This window comes from Cygnus olor, chromosome 1 (genome assembly GCF_009769625.2).
Source record: "Cygnus olor isolate bCygOlo1 chromosome 1, bCygOlo1.pri.v2, whole genome shotgun sequence".
Classification (NCBI taxonomy): Eukaryota; Metazoa; Chordata; class Aves; order Anseriformes; family Anatidae; genus Cygnus; species Cygnus olor.
Genome location: NC_049169.1, coordinates 73,046,070 through 73,070,655, shown reverse-complemented (window position 1 = coordinate 73,070,655; position 24,586 = coordinate 73,046,070). Strand labels below are relative to the sequence as shown.

The 24,586-nt window shown below is 37.1% G+C and overlaps 1 protein-coding gene across 4 annotated transcripts in view; it reads right to left on the bottom strand.

The window, feature by feature from the left end:
• Window positions 1–39: 39 nt before the first annotated feature.
• SMC1B (structural maintenance of chromosomes 1B) overlaps window positions 40–24,586 on the bottom strand; it is a 41,895-nt gene continuing 17,348 nt past the window's right edge. For 3 of the 4 annotated variants that reach the window (XM_040564752.1, XM_040564770.1, XM_040564761.1), the window contains 15 exons: window positions 23,933–24,112; window positions 22,769–22,915; window positions 22,014–22,151; window positions 21,398–21,514; window positions 17,478–17,584; window positions 15,688–15,829; window positions 14,079–14,224; window positions 13,080–13,233; window positions 11,669–11,764; window positions 10,621–10,777; window positions 9,701–9,855; window positions 8,216–8,367; window positions 7,911–7,980; window positions 4,782–4,892; window positions 40–4,517 (listed from right to left, as the gene is read on the bottom strand). In XM_040564752.1, the coding sequence (XP_040420686.1) occupies window positions 4,419–4,517; window positions 4,782–4,892; window positions 7,911–7,980; window positions 8,216–8,367; window positions 9,701–9,855; window positions 10,621–10,777; window positions 11,669–11,764; window positions 13,080–13,233; window positions 14,079–14,224; window positions 15,688–15,829; window positions 17,478–17,584; window positions 21,398–21,514; window positions 22,014–22,151; window positions 22,769–22,915; window positions 23,933–24,112 (1,971 nt within the window). In that variant the 3' untranslated portion in view covers window positions 40–4,418. Of the gene's footprint in view, window positions 4,518–4,781; window positions 4,893–7,910; window positions 7,981–8,215; window positions 8,368–9,700; window positions 9,856–10,620; window positions 10,778–11,668; window positions 11,765–13,079; window positions 13,234–14,078; window positions 14,225–15,687; window positions 15,830–17,477; window positions 17,585–21,397; window positions 21,515–22,013; window positions 22,152–22,768; window positions 22,916–23,932; window positions 24,113–24,586 lie in introns of those variants that run through there. The other variant, XM_040564781.1, reaches the window with a different exon arrangement.

The following is a 24,586-nucleotide window of genomic DNA, read 5'->3' as shown; positions in this document are numbered from 1 at the left end:
TGCCTTTAAAATGAAGGATTTCTTAAAATTCTTTTTCTCATCAACTGATCTGCAATTAGGCTGCAGGAGGTTGATCTCTTCAGGGGGTCTGTCAGTACATGTTTGCAAGATTCAGACCTCTAAGCTGCTTTGAGCCGGAAATATTTTGCATTTATGGAACCTACATCACAATAACTTCCCTATTTTACGCTTTTAGCACAAGCATTCATTTTCATTTGTCAGCCTACTAAGGCATGAGTTTACAGGGGGGGAAAATAAAGCATGAAAAATACAGCGGCATATGTGGGGGCTTACTGACCCTTTTGCAGTATATTTCCATGGAAATATTCTAGTGGTTGTTTAAACAGAGTATGCTGCCAGTTATCTCAGCAGACAATGGACAGTCTTAATGTAGTGGAAATAAAACAGGGTAGTATCTAATTATGTATCTGACATTTTCTAATGTGTAACTTTGTCAGTTGAACTACTCAAATGACTAAAGTTAGGCAGTACATTCACTTCTTTCCTGAGGTACTGTCACTTCACCTTGCACTGAATTGTTCCAGCACTAGACTGACAGAATCACTGCTTCAGTTGTTAACACTGCTGATCTTCTGGAATTTTCTAGTCAGCTGCCTCTCACCTCAGTGTCTGCAGGAGAGCATATTCAGGGTCATTCTTGTGCTGATACGAGCCCACTTGTATTTGGGGGTCCTGGAGGTTGCTTCAGGCAGGTTTCTCTGAGGTTCCTTGTGGAGCTGATCTGTAATGCCTTGTGAGAGCACATAGCGCAAATGAGGTTGTATGGGGAAGTGAAAGTGATAGGGCTGGGTCCACAGAGTTTGTGGTAAATGGAGTTAAATCCAGCTGGAGCCCAGTCACCAGCGGTGTCCCCCAGCGCTCAGTAATGGGGTCAGTTCTCTTCAGTATCTTTATCAATGATCTGGACAAGGGGATTGAGTGCACTGTCAGTAAGCTTGTAGTGTTGATCTGCTTGAGGGTAGGAGGGCTTTGCAGAGAGATCTGGATAGGCTGGACCGATGGGCCAAGGCCAACTGCATGAGGTTCAACAAGGCTAAGTGCTGGGTCCTGCACCTGGGGCACAACCTCATGCAGTGCTACAGGCTGGGGGAAGAGTGGTTGGCTGGAAAGCTGCCTGGCAGAAAGGGACCTGGGGGTATTGGTCGATAGCTGGCTGAACATGAGCTAGCAGCGTGCTCAGGTGGTCAAGGCCAACGGCATTCTGGCTTCTACCAGGAATAGTGTAGCCAGCAGGACCAGGGAGGTGATCATCCCCTTGTACTCTGCTCTCATGAAGCTGCACCTCAAATACTGTGTTCAGTTTTGGGCCCCTCACTACAAGAAGGACATCAAGGTCCTGGAGCATGCCCAGAGAAGGGCTATGAAGCTGGTGAAGGGCTGGGAACACAAGTTCTATGAGGAGCGGCTGAGGGAACTGGGGTGGTTTAGTTTGGAGAAGAGAAGGCTCAGGGGAGACCTTATTGCTCTCTACTGCTACCTGAAAGGAGGCTGTAGAGAGACGGTGATTGGCCTCTTCTCTGACTGAGAAGCAATAGGCCTCAAGTTGTGCCAGTGGAGGCCTAGGGTTGGTATTAGGAAAAACTTCTTCACTGGAAGCATTGTGAAGCATTGGAAAAGGCTGCCCAAGGAAGTGGTTGAGTCACCATCACTGGAGGTATTTAAAAGATGTGTAGATGTGGTGCTTAGGACTATGGGTTAGTGGTAGACTTGGCATTGCTACGTTAATGGTTGGCCTTGATGATCTTAAAGGTCTTTTCCAACCTAAATGATTATATGGAAAACAACTTCTGCATGTTCACAAAATGAAAAGCTTGAAACTAAGACACATGCTTCTTTTTAGACTAATCACTGCTGAGATGGTTAGAGTTCTTTTGGTGGGGGATGTCCTTGTCCCTGTTCTGAAGTAGGCAAATGAAATTTCTGAAGCCACTTTGCATAGAAAAGCAATCTAAACAATACATGTGCATTCATCCTCCAATCTCAGATGAAAATACTCCATATTTAGAAACCATACTTAGGAATTCTATCATCCACTAAAACCCAAAGAACCCAACCATGTTTTCAAAGTTAAAGTAAAACCAGCCTGAAAGGTGGCCAAATGCATCTCTTCCCTTTGAGACATTGCATTTCTGCACACATCACTTTTGAAAATTGTCTTTTAGCATCGTGTACCATTACTGGTAAGACTAACCTATGGAACTTGCCTCTCCAGTCAGCATGACTGGGTAGTTTCAGTGGTTAGGTATGCTGGTTTGGACTATGATGTATCAGATTAGAACACTTAAACTGATGCTTCAAACCGCAGCATAATTTACAGATAAATAGTCCTTAAGAGGTCAGTTTAAGCTGTACCCTAAAGTCACGTAGCACTTTATCCTGTGCCTCAAAGCAGATCCACATTAAAAAACCACATTCCCTCCCTCTTGTGAGGATCAACTTGCAACTAAACGTTAGTGATTCTTCGGTTTTGTAGACACTGGTGACTTGTACAACAGCCTTTCCTTACTCAAGTGCTTTGCATTTGAATCTGGAAAAGCAGATAAGTAATTAATGGGTTATTTTGTGGGTTATACCCCTATCATGTAACTACTGTCATCCATTTACATTTTAGCCACTGTATGGACAGGGTTGCCTTAAAGCTACCTCAGGATTTAAAACAGTCAAAAAGGACAGAACGTGCGGTCTGTTGCATTTGATTTATGAGTTACGTGAAAGAGTAACTTGTTTAAAGCCTCATTGAAATCACTACCTGAGTACAGTGAAGAAACTAACCCTACAACTGGACATGTTAAATGTTTGCTGAGTCTACTCTAGATGGTTCTTTTTGTACTTTTTTAAAATGGGTCTAAGATATTTACTGACTGAAACAGTCTTGTTGACCATTTATTATCCTGTTTTGTTTATGTTGTATAATAAAGTTGATAGGACATTTAATACATGCTTTAATATTTAAAATCAACCAGGCCAGTCTTGTATAGTAGCTAATATATGTAGTTTTTACCTTTCTTTACACGTTGTTTAGTTCTTTACTGTATTTTTTTATTTCAACCATGTGTTCTGCATAAATGGTTAAAACCCCAAGCTTATGTATTTGCAATATACGGATGGATGTGGATCAAAGATCTTTGAAAAACATCAGCAGTTGCTCTTCTATTCATCCTTCACACCAATAAAAGCACTGTCATGCTTGTTATTAGACATTTAAATAAGGATTACAAATTTATGGATTATGTTCAGAGTAAATCATTTAATGGAGTGTAGCAGCAACATTAACTATTCGATAAACATTTCTCTACAGTTAAATGTGTTCACTTAGGTGACTGAAATGCTTTCCATAGGAACACACTATCTAACGTTCACATAGGTCATTCCTTCCTTATGCAGTAACCTCAACTTTCCAGTGTTCAACTGTGTGCAACAAGCACTGTAGAAGCAAGACATTACAAGGTGTAAGTGTGTAATAAGCATGGTGGACTACAGGAAGTTAATATATGAACACAAGATGTAATTAGGAGCAGCATAAGCCAAATAAAGGTCTTCCGTATGCACCAAGGTAAAACACAGGCCAGATTAATTGATTCTAGCTCTCAAATAGTGTTCTGTAACCAACTTTATTATTGGTGTTTCTTAGATGAAGCACAGCCAGCAAGATTGATGGGAGTGGGACAGCTATATAACAGGTAGCTGTCAACTCAATTGCAAAATAATAGCAGATACTTTTTTCTAAGGCTGCTACCTGTATGGCTGCTGCCTCACACCTGTTTTATTCTTCCCTGTTGTGTATAGGGTACAATACATTGGAATTTTTTTCCGGGTCACATTAAATCCCTAGAGATGTAAGGTAAGCTTTTGTAAAGCTCACTGTTTTCGTAAGGTATCAGTGGACAGCTGAAGTATCAAAGGCATCACACAAGTCATACAAGACAATGGCTATATTCCTGTTTTTTAAAGTATCAAGATACTGGAAATAATCCTATCTCAAAGCAAATATGCACCTGCAACACAAAGACCTGTAAAGGTCCTGACAAGACCAGTGTTAACATGCACTGGAAATAAATCTAAACACATTTCTTATAAAAAAAAAAGTCTTACTTCTCTGTAATGCAGTGTGGTTATGTGAACCCATAATCCTTCATCTTAAGACAGAAAAAACATAAAAAATACCTTTGAGGAAAAGACTTTGCTTACCAGAATAATACACACTTAATAAAAAAACTGTCTCTCTCTTGTTAACAAACTGTATCAATGAGTAACTCCCTCCAAATTTTAGAATACTTTTTTTTTTTAAATATAAACGTTTATCTATTGACCTCTAATACCCACTTTCAGATTTTAACAGTCAGCTGTAAACATGCTTCTCCTTGTCGCCTGGCCCTGAAGTTATCCATGTTTTATTTTTATAAAGAACTTTGTATGTATTTCTCCATTTCTTCTTGGTCATCTGGATACTCGGTAAGATCCAAAGTCAGTACCTGACTGAACATACCGTTATCATGCTGAAAAGAGGAAGGATCACAGAATTTAAAACATTTCTGTTACTTGAAGTAAACACTTCATAAATGACTGCAATACAATAATGAGCTTGAGTTACCAAAGTGATCTTTTCATCAAGTCAGTACATGCAGTTACTTCTGAAAACAAAATAGTTCAAACCCAACAACAACTTCATACATAATTCACTAGTAATTCTTCAGGTGTAAATCGGTACTTCAACAGAACCAGCTTGTGTTAGTTAACAAAACTTAAGTAATAATTTTTACCTCTGGACACACTCCAATCAATGCATCTGCTTTGGAATAAAACTCTTCCTTCAGAGAAATAACTATCATTTGAAACTGTTCACGTGCCTGCTCCCTAATGAAACTTGATACCTTTGGAAAGAAGCCAAATGATATAGTTAGTTCTGGCCAACTGAAACCACACTGTAATTACTATAATCAGGGAATGGTGAGGAAAGAACTGAACTACATTAGCAACAGAATTAAATGATTCAGTTGTGAAATAAGCAAGATAAAAAATAGAAAACTGTCTTAAGACATACACTGCATATTCTTAAGACCCTCCCTCTGATTTGCTGCTTTATGATAACAATCATTCACTCCAATGAATAAAGCTACAGAAGAACATCAGTGCCAATGAAAATTATTTTATGTATTACAATTTAGAAGGGAGGTTGAAATTCCCAAATCTGAAAAAAAACAAGTGAAAAAGCTGTTACTGGTTGTTTACTAGTATGCATTTAATGTTAGTCCACATTGTAGGTGACAATTTTTTTTTCCAATGATCTGCAAAATGAAAGGTACAAATATTAAGCTATAAACTGGAGACTGAATAAGGCAGCACCCCGCAATATAAATTACATAGTAAAGGAAAACAAGTACTTTTTTAGTCAATCCGTACAGTTTTATCCATGTGTGGTGGAAGATACTATTTGAGGAACAGCCTGTAGTGAATTACATCATTAACATTCAATTTATGATATAATTACAAGAAGATTATTGAACATCTGCTTTAGCAAATCTTTAAACCAGAAAAACAAAGATTTCTTCATTCAAAGCATAAAAACTAGATACCACAGAGTACCAGCAACATAACATTTCCACGTATCATTTTTGCTCACTTGCTGTATTAAATGCCTATGAAGATTTTGGTGCTTTCTAGTATCAGGCTGATAAAAACTGCATCTTACTGATAAGGAAAGAGGTAAGGAAGACCCTGGGAGCCGGAAGCATTTAAGTTATACGTTCAGATCACTGCCATTTTGATTTTGCTCATTCTGCAGTTTAAGACACTTCATACATTCTTAGAGCGTAGTCTAACTCTCCCTACAGGCAGACCTAGATATATATTCAAGCTAATGAAACAATTATTTATTTAGGAAACCACTATTTTGTTACCCTTGTTCTGCATCACATGCGCAGCTACTCTGCAAGTAGCTATCGGTTACAGCCTCCATCACAGGCTGCCTGCTTTATGTTGCGTATGTGAAAAGAGCAGCCATTTTGGTAAACTCCCCCAGCCCCTTCCATGCCACATCTAGTGGCAGGAGCAGCAGACAGGAACTGTTTGGTTAGCAACTGTTAATGTGACTCTTTTGGAAATACTTAGTGAGCTATGAATGTGTTTTTTAATCTAAAGAGAAGTAAATCAATCAGATCAGAAATATGTTTTAATTAAGAAACCAGGCTAGTCATTGCTTACAGCATTCTGAGAAGGAATATTGCTTAGCATATTCTAAGATATAAAGTGGACATTTCTTCTGTCAGAGGTATCAGAATAAGCCTACTTGGAGAGGCGAATTGCAGAAAACTCACTGCTGTGTGTATCATCAGTTGTGTTAAGGCACAATTTGTAGTCTCTATGCAAAGTCAGAACGTTACCAATGAAGCCACGAACTTCAATGAATGCATACATAATTGACGAGAAAGGTAAGACAGGAGAACTTGGAGGCAGTCTGGTTAACTCTGTAGCAATCTTCATCAGCCAGGATACATCTGACTCCAGAATTAAGAATAACATCCAGAAAACACATTACTAGTATTTAACTAAAACAGATCATCTTCAACTGCTGTGATAAGCCATAGTGGTCCTGAGTGAAAGGCTAATAACTAGAAAAGTATCCTGTTAAAAAGCTTGGATTATGAAGGTGTTTTGTGATCACTTCATTTGTAATCTCATTAACAATCATGTAATTGACAGGCTAACTCTAATGCTTGCTTAGTTATTTTCATTACAGTTCTATTACATCTAATATAGTATTGCTGAAACATGGTAGACTGTTAAAACACATGCAGTGTACATCATCTCCTCAAAAGTAGTGGATGATGGGTACCCCTCATGGACATGGATCCTGCGAAACGTTTAAGGAACTTAGGTTCTGGAAAAGGCATCTCCCAAAGCTTGAGGGGTGAGTAACCTCTGAGAAGGAATTCTTCTATCCAGCAGGCACAACTAATGGATCTTCCTAAGCTGTTTACTACAGAGGTACCCTCCAAGCAACCTCTGCAGTGTACTTGACACAACACAGTTAGATCCAGTACGAAAACAAACCAAAACTGTTTGGTGTTCATAAAATTGCTCTCATTTATTAGGTTCTACCAAGACTGACATCACTGTTAATACTGGTAGAAATATATCTCTTACTTTTAGTAGAAAGGAATATTTCCATAATTAAAAAAATCCATGTACATGTGGAGATCTTTTTATTCCTCTCCTAAACAAGGTCTTCTTGTACCAAGTCTTCTCTTCCCAGAGACTGACATCTACAGTTGGCAATCTTTCTTTGTATTCTGTCATAATTTTCTTTCTAGTGACTAACTGCTACCAAAAGGAAAAAAATGAAGCAAGACCAACTGGAAGCTTTTCTTCAATCAAGCAAGAATTCTAAAAAGACTGGAGTGATAGCTCTTAATTGGTGCTAATGAGGATGAAAATATTTAGTAAGACAATCAAATTAAATATATAAAATTAATACTTCACTAATAGAATGACTTGATTTTGAACACCCAGATAGACTCCCTTCTGCTTCTTAGTATTAAGGGAACACAAAGTGCTTAAAAATTCCAACTAAACAAACCCAGTCACAGATGACCTTTATGTTCGATTGTATCACACCCGTTCACGCTGCATACTTTCACAGTCCTGATCTATTTTTTCAAATTCAGTTTTGAGAACGATTAAAATACTATTAGATTTATGAATTTAAACCTAGCCTTAGTCAAACACCTCATATACAACCATTATTTCTGTTCTAAACATATTTTGAAATGGGTTAACGCAGCATAATCAATCTCTTTATCCCTATAACCTCTAACAATAAGTAGTCATCCTTCTGCAAAACATACCATTATATTGCAAATAAAAGGATAAGGTAAAAGGGAACAACTTACTTTATCAATGTTTGTGTTATCCAGGGCAGCATCTATCTCATCTAAAATAAAAAAAGGTGCTGGCCGAAAACTGTAAAAGAAAATACACTATTTTGCATTTAGGTGCAAAAATATTAATAAACATTCCTATTACTTTGCAAGTCACTATCATAAAATTCTCATAAAAAGTAATGACAGGTAAAGGATTTTAGTAAGTGACTGCATACTGTATTAGCAGGTTTGTATATAAGTATATAAGCATATAAGTATGCTTTCTTCTTGCCACTTAAGCAACAAATACTTGGATAATACCAGAATTTTTCTACCTGTGTATAGCAAATATAAGAGCCAGAGCTGCCACAGTTTTTTCTCCTCCTGACAAACTGTCCATTGGCATAAAGCGCTTTCCTGGAGCCACGCAGTTAAAGCCAATGCCTTCCAGATAAGGCTCCTCAGGATTTTCAGGACTAAGGAATGCCTGGAAATGCATACATTTTAATATTAATGACATTTATAAAATTATTACGATGGGTATTTTTTAGATTAAATACTGAGTGAGCTAGGTTTGAAGCTGATAAATCAGCTTCATTTGTTGAAAACACTTGTTCATCCATACTGAAGAGCAGCGCTATAAAACTTCCCAGTGAACATTCCTCTTAATTAAGAACAAGCAAGGAGGCTAATTAACAAAACTATTTTGAAAAGGTTCCGCATATTTGTTATTTACAAACTTTTAACTACTAAATAAATTTGTTTTTTTTTTTTCGACCTTTTATGTAATTTTTTTTTTCTAATGGAAACTAGACTATGAAAACAGTTTTCTTTATGGCTTGAAAGTAAAGATAGTTCAAAAACTACATTTTCTTTTTGTGAAACATTAGTTTATAAAATCTAGCTTTGAGTTGCTACTACAGTTCATGCTATCTGAAGAAAGATTTTAATAAAGGTAGGCCTTCCCCTATACTTTGTATGTCAGTTCCCACATTTAAAAATTACAACTATTATTTTAAAGTAATGGCTATTTTACTAAAACATTAGAAAGTATGACAGATAAACTAAATGGTACATGGTTTATGACACAAAGTCAAGACCTGTCTATTATTTAGTCTAGGGTAAAAGGTATGGGACCAGTAATCATAAAGAAAGAAATACTTGACTATACAGTCCAACCTAGAAGCAGAAAGGATATGTTTAAAGATATTTTAGCATTTACTGAATTTAAATTAAATAAATTTAAATAAAGCATTTACTGAGTATCTGACTCTGAAGGAAAACACAAAATCTGTCGTTTAAGATGACAAAACTTCAAGCCTGCACTCTAAACATTCAACCACCTACTGAATCTGATGTGACCGAAGTGTTTGGGTGTTTCCTCTTTACTTTCAGCATTAATACTGAAACTGTAGCAAAGATTAATTGTGACATAATTTTTCCACAGATCCCTTAAAAGTTACCAACATATTAAGTCTATCATTTTAAAAAGATACTTAAGAGGGGCATAAGAAGTTTCAGAACATCATACAAAAAAAACAGCTAATTGATTATTTTTATAATTATCAATACTAATGATTAAGTATTTTGAATTATTTGTTACTGGTAACACTTCAAGCTCACATATCTGTCTGATGTCAAACACGGTCTGGTGTATTATTCTCCTCCGATCTTAAAATTCTCAAGTCATTATTTGTGTAAGTTTCTCCTTCAGAACTGAAACTGTCTTAAGGATACTAAAAACATTAATAAGTTTTCTTATTCTGCATAACAAAGTTTCAAGTACCATTTTAAGCCAAGTACCAGAGAACGTGACACACCTGAGCACTACTGTTTCTGCAAAGTTTTTTGTAGATCTGATCAATAGCTATGGAGGCATGCTCAAAGCACTGGCTAAAAAGCTCGTATCTCCTTTTTTTCACCTGTTCAAATTCTTGCTTGGATATTCTGGCCTCCTTTCTGCTGGTCTCAAAAGCTACGAAAAAACACTAAAATTATTCCATAATAAGCCTCTAAGAAAATACACAGAACAAATATGTATTGTACCCCATAACAAGCATCAAAGAAAATACGTACTACAGAAAAAGGTTCCAATGCACATGCAAGCAGCATATCAACACTATGAGTTTCGTTCCAGACTTCAACTGGAGGCCCCCAAAACTAGAAAGCTGGGATGTATTCAGTCTGCTCTATGCCACATTGCTCTGGACTAAGCAACAAAATTTTGCCTCCTAATTGTTTCTTTACACTGGGTGGTCTAAGCAGCACCAGTGTTTACTGATTACAGCTTCAGAACTCCTTGGTTTTGGTAGCATTTTAATGTCTGCAATGTTCTTTGAGGACACCAATAATTTTGTAGTGATGCTCGTGTCTGTGATTCTGGGCAAACTTTTAATTATGAAAAAATAAAAGAATTTTACTGTTAAAGTCAGTCATTTTTAGAAAATCAGTAAAAATACTTTATAATGCCATTTGGCCAAGAAATCGCTTGTGATTGCTTGTGCAAAGTGATTCTTTGCTACCCATACAAACTGTATTTTAATAAAATACTGCAAAGTATATTTTAAACACTACTTACATATAATTAGAAAGACAACTGAGGATAAACACTTAAGCACAAGAAATACCTCAATACCCAAAAGAAGCAAAACCAGCAAGATCGACCCCAGAAAAAAAGATAATTTTAATTAGGGTGAGAACTCTCACAGCCACTGAAGAGATGAATAAGACTCAGTGTTACCATCCATTGATTCTTGGAACTTGTCCCGAGCTATCTGTAATTTCTCCAATGCTCTCAGGTTTGGAGCAGCTGTCTTCATTAAAGTACTCTCTTTAGATTTTATTTCCTGCTGCATCTGGTTCAGATGAGCCTCTATCTCTTCATCAGACTCCAGGTCCTAAAGAAATAAACAACACCAACAAAAAAAACAGAGACATAAAATTTGCTTTTAGGCCAAGACATTTCAACATATACAACAAACAGTCATGGTTTCTGGAGAAGCACCCACTCATCTAATAGTTTTATCCGGAAACACAACTAAACAAAAAACTCAACCCAGGATCTTAGCTCTCCAAATCAATTTACCAGGTCCTAAGTATTGTTCTACAAGACCTGTAAAAACAGACAAATTCCCTTCAGCATAGAAGTCCATGTTTAAATACAACACAGGATGGAGACTAGCAGAAATCATTACCTGATTTCTGAGAAAAGCTTTCAAGACACGTTCCTGAAGATTTTTTTTGAGGTAAGTTAAAATGACAGATTCCTCCTTGTTCTGCACCTAACCTCTGGTATTTAATTATTTTCCTGATTAAAAAGAAATATATACACAAAATCCTGCTAAGAATATGTGACTGTTACAGAGGGAAATATTCTAAGTCTCAGTTTCCGAAAATACTACAGAAAGACGGTGCAGCTCCCTCACATCACCTCTTGCAGCCAATCCCTAGTTTCTAGAGTTTTGTGTTGTAATCTATTGTGGTGGAAATTAAAGGCAGAAGGTAAAGAGGAAGGAAAAAAAATCAGTTATATTTACTACTTCTCTATTCTATTCTTATGGTTTAAGTAAGCTTTAAATTAAATTTAGTAACATAGTTAACTGAGCTATCTAAAAATCCCACATATTGCTATGTACGATTGCAAAACCAAAACAAACGCATATGCACACACTTTGGCTTACCAGTGTTTTAAAAAACTTTCAATTGAAGGCTAAGGTGAGGACTAAATAAATGTCAACAAAATATTTCAAATAAAAATAAAACTGTGTTTATTTTAAACAAGAGATTACCTTCAGGTCATTTGCTAGGCCACTGTAGTCTATCTTAATTGCCTCTTCCCTGTCATAGATAGTTGTAGTCTGAGTGCCTTCTGTTTCAGTTCCTAGCTATAAATACAGTGGACATTCCAGTTCAGAAATATGAAAACAGTAAAGTTTTAAACTCTTTAAACAATACATTGAAAGGACAGGAAAAGATGAGACAGTTGTAACAGGGTATGAGCTAAACTTTTCACTGCTCCTCCCTCATCCAAAACTTAAGTAACTTAAGATCCTACAGATCTAAGGAAATCAATGCACCTTTTATATAACGATGAAAATATCTGCCAATTTCAGTTTAAAGCTAAGATGAAAGCAGCAGTAATAGATTTGAAATCTATTTAGAACAATTTGCGCAATGAAAATCTACCATTCTCTCCTGATGGGAAATAATTTACTTTTCTATAATAATTCATTCCCCTTTCAAGAAAAGGCTCTGCAGTGTGTAAGTCAAGGCATTTCTTCTATTCAGTTGGCCTCAGAAAAAAATCAATTCTGTTTAACACAGGCAGAGCATCTTCTGTACTCTGTAAGTCTCAATTTCAAACAGCTACCTGCCCTTGAATGAAACATGTATCATTATCAGTTCCTTTCCCACCATGCTTCTTTCTCAGAACTAATACAATAATAATGTCCTCTCAATGTTATTACCCAGCAATCAAATTTGTTACTCCTACTGCCTACCTCCTTATTTTCTGTCTTCCATATTCATGAACTGATAACTGAGCTACCTACATACTCTGATGATTATCAATTCATCTCTATCCCCTTCAGATGAGTGCCTATTTCACTGTCTTCATTTTTTGCTTCTGACCCACCCATTTATACCTATCCTCCAACAAAAGCACCTTTCTAAGGAATGAGCTCAACAAGATTCCTTCCAAATTTGCAGACACAACTCCCTCAAAAGCAATAGTGCCTTTTTTTTTTTTTTTTCAATAGTGGAGAAAGTATAATTTCTCCTCACAAGGGATTGGCTGGAGAAAGAGAGAAGACTGAGAAAAATAGTAAGGTTCAATCCCCTGCTAGCAGAAATATTTCTATTTTAGCCTATCCCTGATTTCTGTAAGTACCTGTATCTACTGAAGACAAAAGGAAGATTTTAGACCGTATTTATGTTATGAATATATGATTAACCAAGTATTATCTCGACCCATGTACATGCCACATTTACTTATGTTTGACTTGAACCTCGTATGTCCTCTTATGTCTATCTAGAATACTCCTTCAGGCCAATTTGTACCACTGATTTTAGGTATCATGCAGGAATACTTTTCAAGCACAGGCAAAAACACTTGCAAACAACATTTTGGTAGACAAAAATAATAGACACCTAATAATAGACACCTGCATGGTATCTATCTTACATAAACATTTTAAGTACCTCTACTTCACTGATATCATCCAGTGATCCAAATAGGAGATTTATTTTCAAGTCCTGCACCTTGCACTCAAGAAGCATATTATGTCTCCTTAATCTTTTATCTTCCAATGAGGTTTCTATAGCTGCAGCTTCCTTTTGTAATTTTGCAGCTTCCCTACATAAACAAATGGCACAAAACCATTAAGAGCAGCAGCATCACTGCCAATAACATCTACAGTCAAACAGCACGAAAACCAGTTACCTTTGCAATCGCCATCAAAAATAAAGAAAATGGGTACTTAAATTTCTCCATCCCCTTTGTGACCTGAAAGCACCAAGATCCTACAAGTCTGTGTCAACATATATTTTTTAAACATCATAAACCTAATGATTAAGAGACAGTACATTAAACACATTAGTAATAAACAAGCATGAGAAAACTGAAATGTAGACTGTCTCTAAAGCAGTTGACTTAAAAGAAGGATAAGGACAAAACAGTGACCCAAAATTAACATTAGTTTAAGGTATCCAACACTTGAAAGGACTGGAGAAAATTGGAACGCTAAAATCAGAAAAAAAAATCTCATTAAGTAAACTAGCTGTACAACCCAAGTGAATATATGAAACTACCAGCAAACGTGCAGTAAAACACTTCAAGAACTGTTTAACATCTTTTAACATGCTCCCCTCAAATCAAGTTGTAAGCTAGTATGTAGCTAGTAGAAATCAATATATATTTATCAGAAATTACAATAAGAACTATCACTAGGTATATAAGCTATATAGAATAACATTTCTCATTATGGGATGCTCTCATGAGGTAATCTCATCCACATTACTTTGGGGAACCACATATGGAAGTGGAAGCCGTTTTTACCTCATGCATACTGTAAATGCCAGTTACCGTGTCTCTAATGATCTTTCACATGAAAACAGAACATGAGAAATTCAGACATCACAAGAACTCCTCTAAAGATTATAACATGTATCATTTTTCTCAGGAGTATAATTAGTAATTACCTATTAAGAGTTAACAACTTCTTTCTGAACTCTTCAACTTCACTTTGGGTTTTCATAATCTCAGATTTATGAGCACTTAATGTATCCTTAAGACATTGCTCCTCCTCCACAATTTCGTTCACCCTTTTTAGATGCTTTTCCCCATCCTGCATCGAAATATTTTCATTTTTAACCTTTTACCAAAAAACCTTTAGTATACAGCTATACATAAAGTTGATGTTTAAACCCATTACAATACTTCAAAACGTGTTGCAGCACAAAGTCTGAAGGGCACGGTGAAAAAAGCCCATCTTACACATTAGAAGATCCAGCTGTTTTGTATACTTAGGCATGGCCAGCTCCAGATTTGTGACTGTACCAGACTAGATGATAATGCCACCAAACACAGCATGGATCCTAGGTTTCCTACAATCCACGGACTACTCTTTTCCTCGGTTATTCCCATAGCCCTACTAAAAGGATCCCATCTGCTGCACTTGTATGACATATTTAGCAACACCTTAGGTACCTGAAATCATTTTAAAAGTATTGTTCATTAAAAGATAAATCCTGAGGCAATCTGCATAAAATAAAGAATCTCTGAAAAGTATCTGCAAAGAGCAAAACACAGTTGAAGTACTTTAGATAAGTCTACCCCTATATAACCCATACAACTGCTAAATTGCTAGAAATGAGGTGCCAGAATATAGCAAACCTAATGTTACATACATGAAGACATACTGCTTAAGAATCCGGCACTATGGCAACTTGATCAAGACCTGCTGCCATTACAGTATCAGAACAAAGTATCTTCAGAATTTAACTTAATGTATTTCAACAGAATTACACACATGGGCCATCAAGTCAGAGGGTTTTGTGCATGACTGAGTCACGGTCTATTGTTTTTCTCAGTATCAGAAGTACGTATCTTCTTACGTATTATTTGTTTCTTTAAAAGTTCCTAGAATGCATATGTCAAATGATGCATTCCCCCCCCCCCACTTTGGAGCAGTTTTTACTTTATTCAAAGCACTGTTCTAGTGCACCATAAGCACAGTTTATTTAACAAGCAAAATACTATGAAAATTATGATTTTTTTTTTCCGTATTACCAACATGATCTTGCTGAAGTAATTAAAAAAAAACAAAAAATGCTATGAAAGAAGAGTTCATGCATATTATTTCCATTAAAAATCTAAATTGGCTTTCATACTAAATTATTTTATGCCTATTTGTATTTGTGAAGCACCATAAAGATGAAAGATGCAAAGCACCAGCATTATTTACTATTAATCATAAAATATGCTGGAGTCTCAGCTACATACTATTAGTTTTATCTGTAGTCATATGCTGCCATTTCATATAAACTGAACACAACCCTGTACAAACAGTAGTCCCAATTTTATTTTTAGTGAATTTATTTTAAATAATTAATAAATATTCTAATATGACAGGCTATTCCAAGGTTAAAAGAATAACGTGCAGCTGCATTTTTTTTTTGCTTCTTAACTTACAAAGTCAGGACCAAATTAGGCACTAGAAGAATTACTCAACAGATTTTGTGATGTTTAAAATCGTAATTCAGCACATTCTGTCCTCTCAGCCCCAGATATATTATATATGTGCATTACCTTAAGTAGCCCAGTAATCTCCAATTCATCTTTTTGAATTGTTTCCCTCAACTTGCTGACTGTGTCTATTAATTTCTGTAGATGATCACGATTATATTCCAGCTGAACATTTAGTCGTGTCTTCTGACTTTCAAACTCCAGTCTAGTGAAAGTACAGTATTTCAAGCCAACACTTACAAACCAGGATAGTAACTGTCATTTTACATTATTAAAAGATACATTTTCAACTTCTACTATTTAGATATATATTTTTTTGAATCTTCTACTGGATCACAGAAATTTGCATACATAGATTTCACTACACCAAATCATGCAGATATACTGGAATTTATAAAAAGACAGTGGTAATCTTTGCACAAATAGAATATAAGGATCTAATAGGGTCACATTCAACATCAAATTTAACGCTAAAGGTTCCTGTATCTCAGTGTAAGGGATGAAGATAAGTGATAGAGAGATGAGCTGGGCAAAAGCTACCCTAGTGCTGTGTCCAGTGCCTGCACTCCCTGCTCAGCCTTAGGAGTAAGCCTCCTCATCAGCAGACATATACGTATATCTGATTATAAAAAGCTCAGCTGGGAGGTAGTAATTAAGTAACATGAGACCAGAGCTTTTTAGGCCATCTTCAGCCATGCTCATCCTCTCTTAATTGAGACCTGTATTTGTTTATAGGGGTACAACAGCAGAAGCTTCCTCACTTTCTGCTGTGAGAAAGGAACAAAATAAAACCAAGTGGCTGCTCACAGAAAGGTTCCCTCTCAGCTGTTACTATCTGTCTCTCAGCTTTAAGCTCCTGGATAACATACCGCCAGCACTGCATCTGTTGTTCAGGCGAAAGGGCTGACAACATCAGCTTCAGGCTCTTTAGACCAAGGTAAGAATGCACTCTAGCACAGGCTTACAGGACTAATGATAGCAAGTTAGGGCACAAGCAAGACCAAAGCCATATGTGCAGGGTAGCATACAGCCATGCAAAAAGCTGCTCTTTCCATTATTATATTAACAGCTTTCTACACATCACCATACTTCTGTTCTCACCAACATAAATAAATGATCGAATCACTTCTGTCAGGTGCTTTTAATTTCAACAGAACGTACTGCACTATCTCACTGCAACTCTAGCCAAAGATGCACATTTAGCCAAATTTCTGGAAGCCAGCCAGAGGGTCTCTTTGTAAATGCTGCTGAAAAGAAAACGGAGTTCAGCACTAGACATCACAGTAGTCATGTTAAAAAAAAAAAAAAGCATACTTTCTATAAAGTATGTCAGGAAATGCATTGTTATCTGCCAGAAAATGCCTGCTCCACAAGCAGACATTTCATTTTAACACTCATTCCTTAAGATACAAATTTGTGATCCTGCGACATTCAACCTTTTTGAGTGGAATACCAGTTGAAAGCTGCCTTTAAGAAAATTAAGATGCCATTTTCCTTCAATAGTACGTTCCTATACTGAATCACTGCATTTTACATCCAGTTCTTCTTTAAGATTTATGACCATGACGAAGCCTTCACATCATCCTCAATTGTCATTTCTCAATGTGGATTTTAGATAACTATGCCTTAGCAACTATGCTACATTTTACCTTCAAGTTTGTTGCAAAACACCTCTGGCTGTAACTGTCTAATAAACCCAAACCATGGCAGTGGCACTGCTAATTCTTGCCATGGTAATACACCTCCTTCAGTCTTATAGGCTTTTGGGGTATTTCCTGTGATGGAGTTACTTGTTTACTGATGTGCACAATCTGATATATTTTTTTTTTTAACATTTCAATTACAAATACAACCTTCTTCTATCGATCTCCTCTTGCTGTCTCACGTGTTCTTGTTCATACACACGTATATTTTCTATGCCAATTTCTTCACAGAATTCCCTGAAAACAGCATCTTCAGCCTTTGGATAAGTAGAGAAGGAGCACAATGTTTATGCTGTTTTGCAGCTCAAGAAAGGACAACACTTAAATAATCATCTCATGCTACAGACTAGATTTTCAAGGCACTTCAAGGAAACAACAAATGGAACTAAGAATCTGTACGTGACATTTTCAAATAACACCTTCAGTACAAATGCCCAATAGAAGGTGTATTATCTGCAAAATGTAACTCCCATCTAAGCTCTTCTTGACAGCACCTGGTCATTATAAAGGTCATTACAGTATAACCAACTTCCTTAGTTTTGTCTGTGGTTCCCACTCACCTGAAGGAAAGAAAACTAAATGGTATACAAGATACTAATGAGCTACAGGCTTCTCAATGTAGTTCGTTTCTTCACTTTAACCCTTTCAAGCGATCCATAAATATTAATTGCTACATCCCACTTAAAGCAGAGCCACAGCAAAAGAGTTGCTACAGAATCTCCCGTTTCCTAATTATACAGTACATACTAACAAAAGCAATGGACTGAACAACATTTTAAGACAACTTTACAGACCAAAAAACGACTGTTTACATTGTTTTGGTCTGTAGGCCTGTTTAACCAGATATCAAATGCTGTACCTAACCAAATAATATTATTCACAGGAAACTGACAGGCAGTCTGGTTTTGTTTTTTCTGGGGGGGGGGGAGGGGAGATTGTTTTTTTTTGGTTTGTTTTCCCCCAATACAAGCAAAAGAAAATTTACCCGGATTTGTGATTCTTATGGTGCAAACACTAATGACTTCCTCAGTGTCTGCTGATGACACACATCTGCACTCCCCCATGCCCATACCACAGCCAAGACAATATGCTGTAGTTCTGGTTTCTCCACATGCAGAATTTCAGTCATAGATTAATTCAAGAAAGTTTCTAGCCTCTGACCCATTCTTATCAGTCTAAGCTATATAATGTACTATGCACCTCACGTAACTCCTAATAGTGGTGAGGAATATGTGTGAGGAACATAAGCATTGGGGTGCAGGGCTGTGAATTTTCCAGATTAAACTGCAACACCACTCTTCCACAGGACGTACCAGATTCCTTACTGTTTGGCAAGACCTATGACAAAGGTGGCTTTCAGAGAGCAGTAGAGAATAACGTATTTATTTCTCAGAGAGACCAGAGCTGTTATCTGAATTCTAGCAGAACACAGTATGAAACCCCTTTTGGTACTATATTGGGCTTTAATTCTATTCACTTCACTGAATGCCTTCTATCTCTTCACAATAACCAACCTTTTGAATTTGGCAGCTATCAGCATGAACTATTTTGGAGACCATCTGAAGGGAATGAGAGGGAGCTGAGGCTATGAGGTGGCAGAACTGTCTACAGAAAAGACAGCCTGGAAATCTAACCTGTTAGATCACATAACATCTTCGAGAACTTCTGTTGCTGATAAAAAGGGAGGAGGACTAGGCTTCAATGACAATAGTCATTAGGCATACAACAATCTTAAAAAACAAACAAAACCACAAAATGAAACAAACAAAAAAAAAATAATTGCAACGAGGAATTTGCTGACTCAGCCACTATGCTGGGTGATGAACAGGCTGAACAGCAGAGCCCAAAGCATCGTAGTGACTGGGGCTGCATCTGGCTGGCAGCTGGTCAAAAGCAGCATTTCCAGAGGCTCAGATCTAGGGCCAGTCCCGATCAACACTTTTATTGATGATCTGGATGCAGAAGCTAAGTGCATCCTCAGCAAGTTTGATGATACTAAACTGGGAGATGCAATGCTGTTAAATCCCTGGAGGAACAACAGGCACTGCAGAGGACTCTAGATAGACAGAAACACTGGGCAATCATCACTGGCATGAAGTTCACCAAGGGTAAATGCTGGGTGCTGCACCTGGACACAAGCACAGACTGGGAGGCAAGTGGCCGGGGAGCAGCTCAGCAGACAGGGACCTGGGGGCGCTGGTTGGCAGCAGGCTCAGCATAAGGCAGCAGCGTGCCCTGGCAGCCATGGGGCAAACTGCATTTTGGGGTGCATTAAACACAGCACAGCTAGACAATCAAAAGAGGTGATTCTCCTGCTATATTAATGTTGGCGCAGCCTTATCTTTAATATTGCGTGCAGTCTGGGCTCCACAATATGAAAAGGACATTAAGGCCCTTGAAAGCATCCAGACGAGGGCAACAAAGCTGGTAAGAGGGCTAGCAGGCTTGTTCTGTGAGGAGAGGCTGATGACACTTGGGTTGCCCAGTCTGGAGAAAAGGAGCCAAGAGGCGACCTCCCTGCTCCCTGCAGCTCCCTGAGGAGGGGAGTGCACAGGGAGGTGCTGGTCTCTGCTCCTGGTCACCGATGACAGGATGTGAGGGAACAACACAAAGCTGTGCCAGGGGAGGGTCAGACTGGGCATTAGGAAAAAATTCTTTACTCTGAGGGTGGCCCAACACTGGAATGGGCTTCTTAGAGGAGTGGTTGATGCCCCATGCCTGTCAGCACTCAAGAGGGTGGACAATGCCCCCATTACTAGGCTTTAACTTCTGGCTAGCCCTGAAGAGGTCAGGCAATTAGACTACATCGCTGTAGGTCCCTTCCAACTGAACTACTCTATTCATTCCCCCAGCACAATCAAAGCAAACAGAAAACACAGATATTTGTCACTTTCCAACAAAAAAAAAAAAAAAGGAATCTTTACACTGTTGCTCTTTATTTGCTTTTCAAGTATATAGTGGTGTAATGTCATCACCTAGACACAAGACCTGCAGAGTCCAAAATAAAGTATTCTAGCAGCATTGAGATCTGTTCTCAGCTCTAGAGAACTGATAGAGCTCTATTCCTGATGGCATGTGCATGCCTAATCTGTCTCCGGGTTCCAGAAGTGTGGATCGTCTTTTCCAGAAGAAGAGATACCAATAGTGTGTTTTCATGTAGACACTGAATGGGTTCAGCCATGACTGCAAAAAGAATGATTTTCAGAAGGGCAGTCACCTGTACAGACATCTGCTTAGTGCTGATTACCAAGAGATCTGTAAATCTTGTGGGTGTATAGGTATACAGAGAGTTTAAAATTGGGCTTCATGTATGTATATGTTGTCACAGACCCATATGAGCCAGGAAGACTTCACGGCAAAAGGTGGTTATGGTTTAGTCATGCAGTCACACTCCGTAATTATCTTTCCACATTAAAAAGAAAAAATCCTGTAAATATTTTCTTACCAAAAACTTAGACATTGGAGTCTCAGAACAAGTAAGATAAGACTTTTGAGATTATACCCTCAGACATGGAAAAGCTGGAGTATTTTTCTGTGATTTGATCCACACTGGAAGTTTGTACTGTACCTCTTTAAAGCTGTGAAATTTGACGGACTGTCCATGCTCAATACTACAAAGAGCAAATCATATTTAATAGCAGAGGAGGAAGAGGAAAGATAAGAAAACCCCTATTCTTCAAACTCAAAATTAATTTTCTCCTGTATCAACTGAAATTATAGCATATATATTAGGCAAAGCATCATCTAGTATTCAAAGTATATGCATTCCCTTGGTTGGGTTTGTGTTTGGCACATATCAGTCACAGAATTTTGATTTTAATGAAACTGATTTGCAAAGCTATGCTTCATACATACTAATGCCCAAATGTAAAGTAAGTACATTTCAGTTCACAGTGACCTTGGTAAGAAAGGTAGAAAAGGTGAGATGATTACTGGAGTAATTTATAAACCTAGTCTACAAAGTAGGTTATAAAGTTAGAAGTTTTCCAAGCTCTAATACCACCTGGTACAGAAAGAAGTTTCTGTAGAATAACAACATAAACTGTGCTGACTATGACAGAAGGACCTACCTCATTGATTTTCTTCTGAAATTCTTCTATTTTTAATTCTCTCTGTAGCACTCCTTCATTTATCATATCATGCTGAGACTCAGTATTTACTAGTTCACTTTCCAGCTTTGATTTCTCCTACATAGAAGGGAAAAAGATGCTAATTTTTCTTAACAGGATGGTCAACTTCCTAGAAACTAACACCTTTCTGATCCAGATGAACTGTACTTTACTGATTAAAAATACTAAGTATTTTCTTCTCAAATGCTACTTACTCACACTTGTTGCTGATTTACATGCAATAGTTACAGTAGAGAAGCAAATTACATAAGTATCATTTAAGCGTCTGTTGACTTAAACCAGACATTGGAAAGTTACTAAATGATAGGCCAAACTTAGCAGAAATTCATATTAATTTAAAAACTAATTTAGAAAAAGCCTCGTTTAGATTATTTTGTCATTTAAAAAATATATATTTTAGTAATTCTTTAGTCATAACTGCTGTATGTAAAACAAATTAAGGTAAAAAACCTATATTAGGAAGTAATACTTCACTGCTGGTAATTATAATTTATAAAGATATGTACGAAAATACAATGATTAAAAGCATGAAAATTATAAAGGCTTAGTACTACACCATGTAGAGATTAGCAAGATGTTTCTTTTTAATAAGGTCTAATTCAGTCTGTGAATATTTAAGCCGTGTCTGAGTTCCATGAGACTGAGCATGCAACTGCTTCAAATCAGTCTCCTTACGTTTGATCTTCATTAAGTCCTAGAAAAATATTACAATAGGAGAAGAGAAAAAACATTTAAAATGAAATTCGATGTATTTGGAAATTATTTGTTTTTCAGGTTTGTTAACTATTTAAGGCTAGCCTCGCTGACAATGGCCATGTTCAAAGTAAATGCTGATAGCATTGGTCATACTCAAGCATCATTTTACATAGATTTATTTCTTAAAAGAAAGCACAGACTTGCAAATTGCTACTCTCCGCCCTGACCCCTCATTCCCCCTCCAATAACTAGAGGTTTGGAGAATCATTTTATATTGACATGTTTTGGTCTGCGCAAATATTTTCATGTTAGCAGAATGTATTGACTTTTTTGCTACAAGTTGTAGGGTACTTTAAACCGCATTTTTTTTTCCTTGAAGGAATATATATTAACAACACTGTCCTTGTTCTCCACCTCTGTGGTACATGAACCAGCCCATCAGCTGAAGACAGGGACCCACAGTACATTACTAAAAACTAGAAGAGTATAAACAACTATTATGTCCTGTTTACTGCTTATGGAAGTTTAGAGAATCACCTTCATCTCTCCCACTCTTAAATTAAATTAAATTAGACTTTATACCTTTTGCAGTTGAGTGCTCTTTAAGAGGCCTACCTTTAGTTCATTAATCAAGCTATCTCTTCTTTCTTTCATTTTATTTATTTCTTTATCATCCCAACATCTGGCTTTAAATCTTAAATCACTTGATCCTCCAGAAATCACTCCAGATTTCAAAAATAAAGTTCCATCAAGTGCCACTGTCTGCAAGTAAAAATTAGTAAGTAACTAAATAAATTCTTAACACAAAGCAGCCAAAATACACTGTGAACTAGTGCATCAAAATATCGTAGTTAAACAAGTGATAAACATATTCTTGTTGGACTCTGTATTCCAAACCCGCTATTATGAAATTACTAAGCCACAAAAAAAGCCTACTGTTTATGGCACGGGTCACATTTTGTTATTATTACAACAGATCAGAAAAGGAAATGAAATCCTGTGATTTCCTTGTATTTAGAAGTTTATAGGAGACATTCCTGTATGTTAGTAATTTAGGTTGTGGCCAGGTCAGTAGAGCAAAACAAGCAAGGTGATAATGGAAGGAAAACTCTACAGCTGGAAGAGTGAACACCTCATTTACAAACAGAAAATTTCAGTCTTAGTAAAGAACGTGTTTTTTTTTTTTTTTGTAAGTCATCTCAATTTCAAGCAACCCAGATGCCACGCTCACCTTCAACTTAAAGCTGTTCTAACCAAGATTTTTAAAAGCTTTAGTAAGTGTATAAAAGTGCTCCACAGACAGTGACAGAAATAGAGATATGGCTAAAAAGAAAAAAAACTGCAAGAGACAGAGAAGCTGTTTCATCTGTCTACAGTCTACATCTGCAACTATCAGATTTTTAAAATAATTTTTGAAAGCATTTATTCACGGAAAAGCTATCAAGATATTTGTATTTTTAAAATCAACTATTTTAAGAACAGGATTATCCATTTTTCCTCATCTTTCCTTTCATCAACAGAAGACTATGTCAAGAAATAAGTCTGAACGCTAACAATCTTTTCTAATTTGTCTCCTTTACCTAGGAAATCATTTAAATGTACTACTGTAGAGAGAAAAATACAAGCATGTAAAATACCTGGCTATTTGTTTATGTGGGAATAGACTAGAGAGCACAGCATCATTTTATGTTTATCTGCAGTATTTTGTAGGATGTTTACAGAATAAATATTTAAATGGCATTAAATACCCAACATATAGAACAAAATTCGACTTCTTACTTTCAACCTCACTGGTCCATCAAATGCTATTTGTCTTGCTTCTTTAACTGTTTCACAGACCAAGCCATTCCCACTCACAAACTGAATTACTTTTTTCAGTGGAGCAAAGGGAGTTTGTACAACATCCACCAGCATTTTAGCTCCTTTTATCTCTCTTAACTTCTCATTAATTGGCTTAACCTGTAAAGCAAATATGCAGTGTTTAAAATTCACGTTGTAATAGCAAACCATATCCGAATCTCAGTGGTCTGGGGACAGGATGTATAAATCAAAAGAATGGGTCACTCAGTCGCTACAAAAGTAGAAACATCTGTTTTTCATGTTCTGTGTACAAAACAGTCCTGAAACCTGTAAAGCCTCACTTTCAACAGGCCCTGGTCCTCATGGGGGAATTCAACCAGGCAGCTGTCTTCTCAAGAGACAACACAGCAGGACATAAGCAATGTAGGAGGCTCCTGCAAATCACTGACAACTTCCTCACCCAAGTGACGGAGGAGTCTGTGAGGAGAGGTGCTCTGCTGGACCTCATACTCACCAATAAGGAGAGGCTCGCTGGAGATGTGAAGGATGAAGGCAACGTCGACTGCAGTGACCCTGCGATAGGAGAGTTCTCCTAAGAGGAGAGAGTAGGGCAAAAAGCAAGATGATGACACT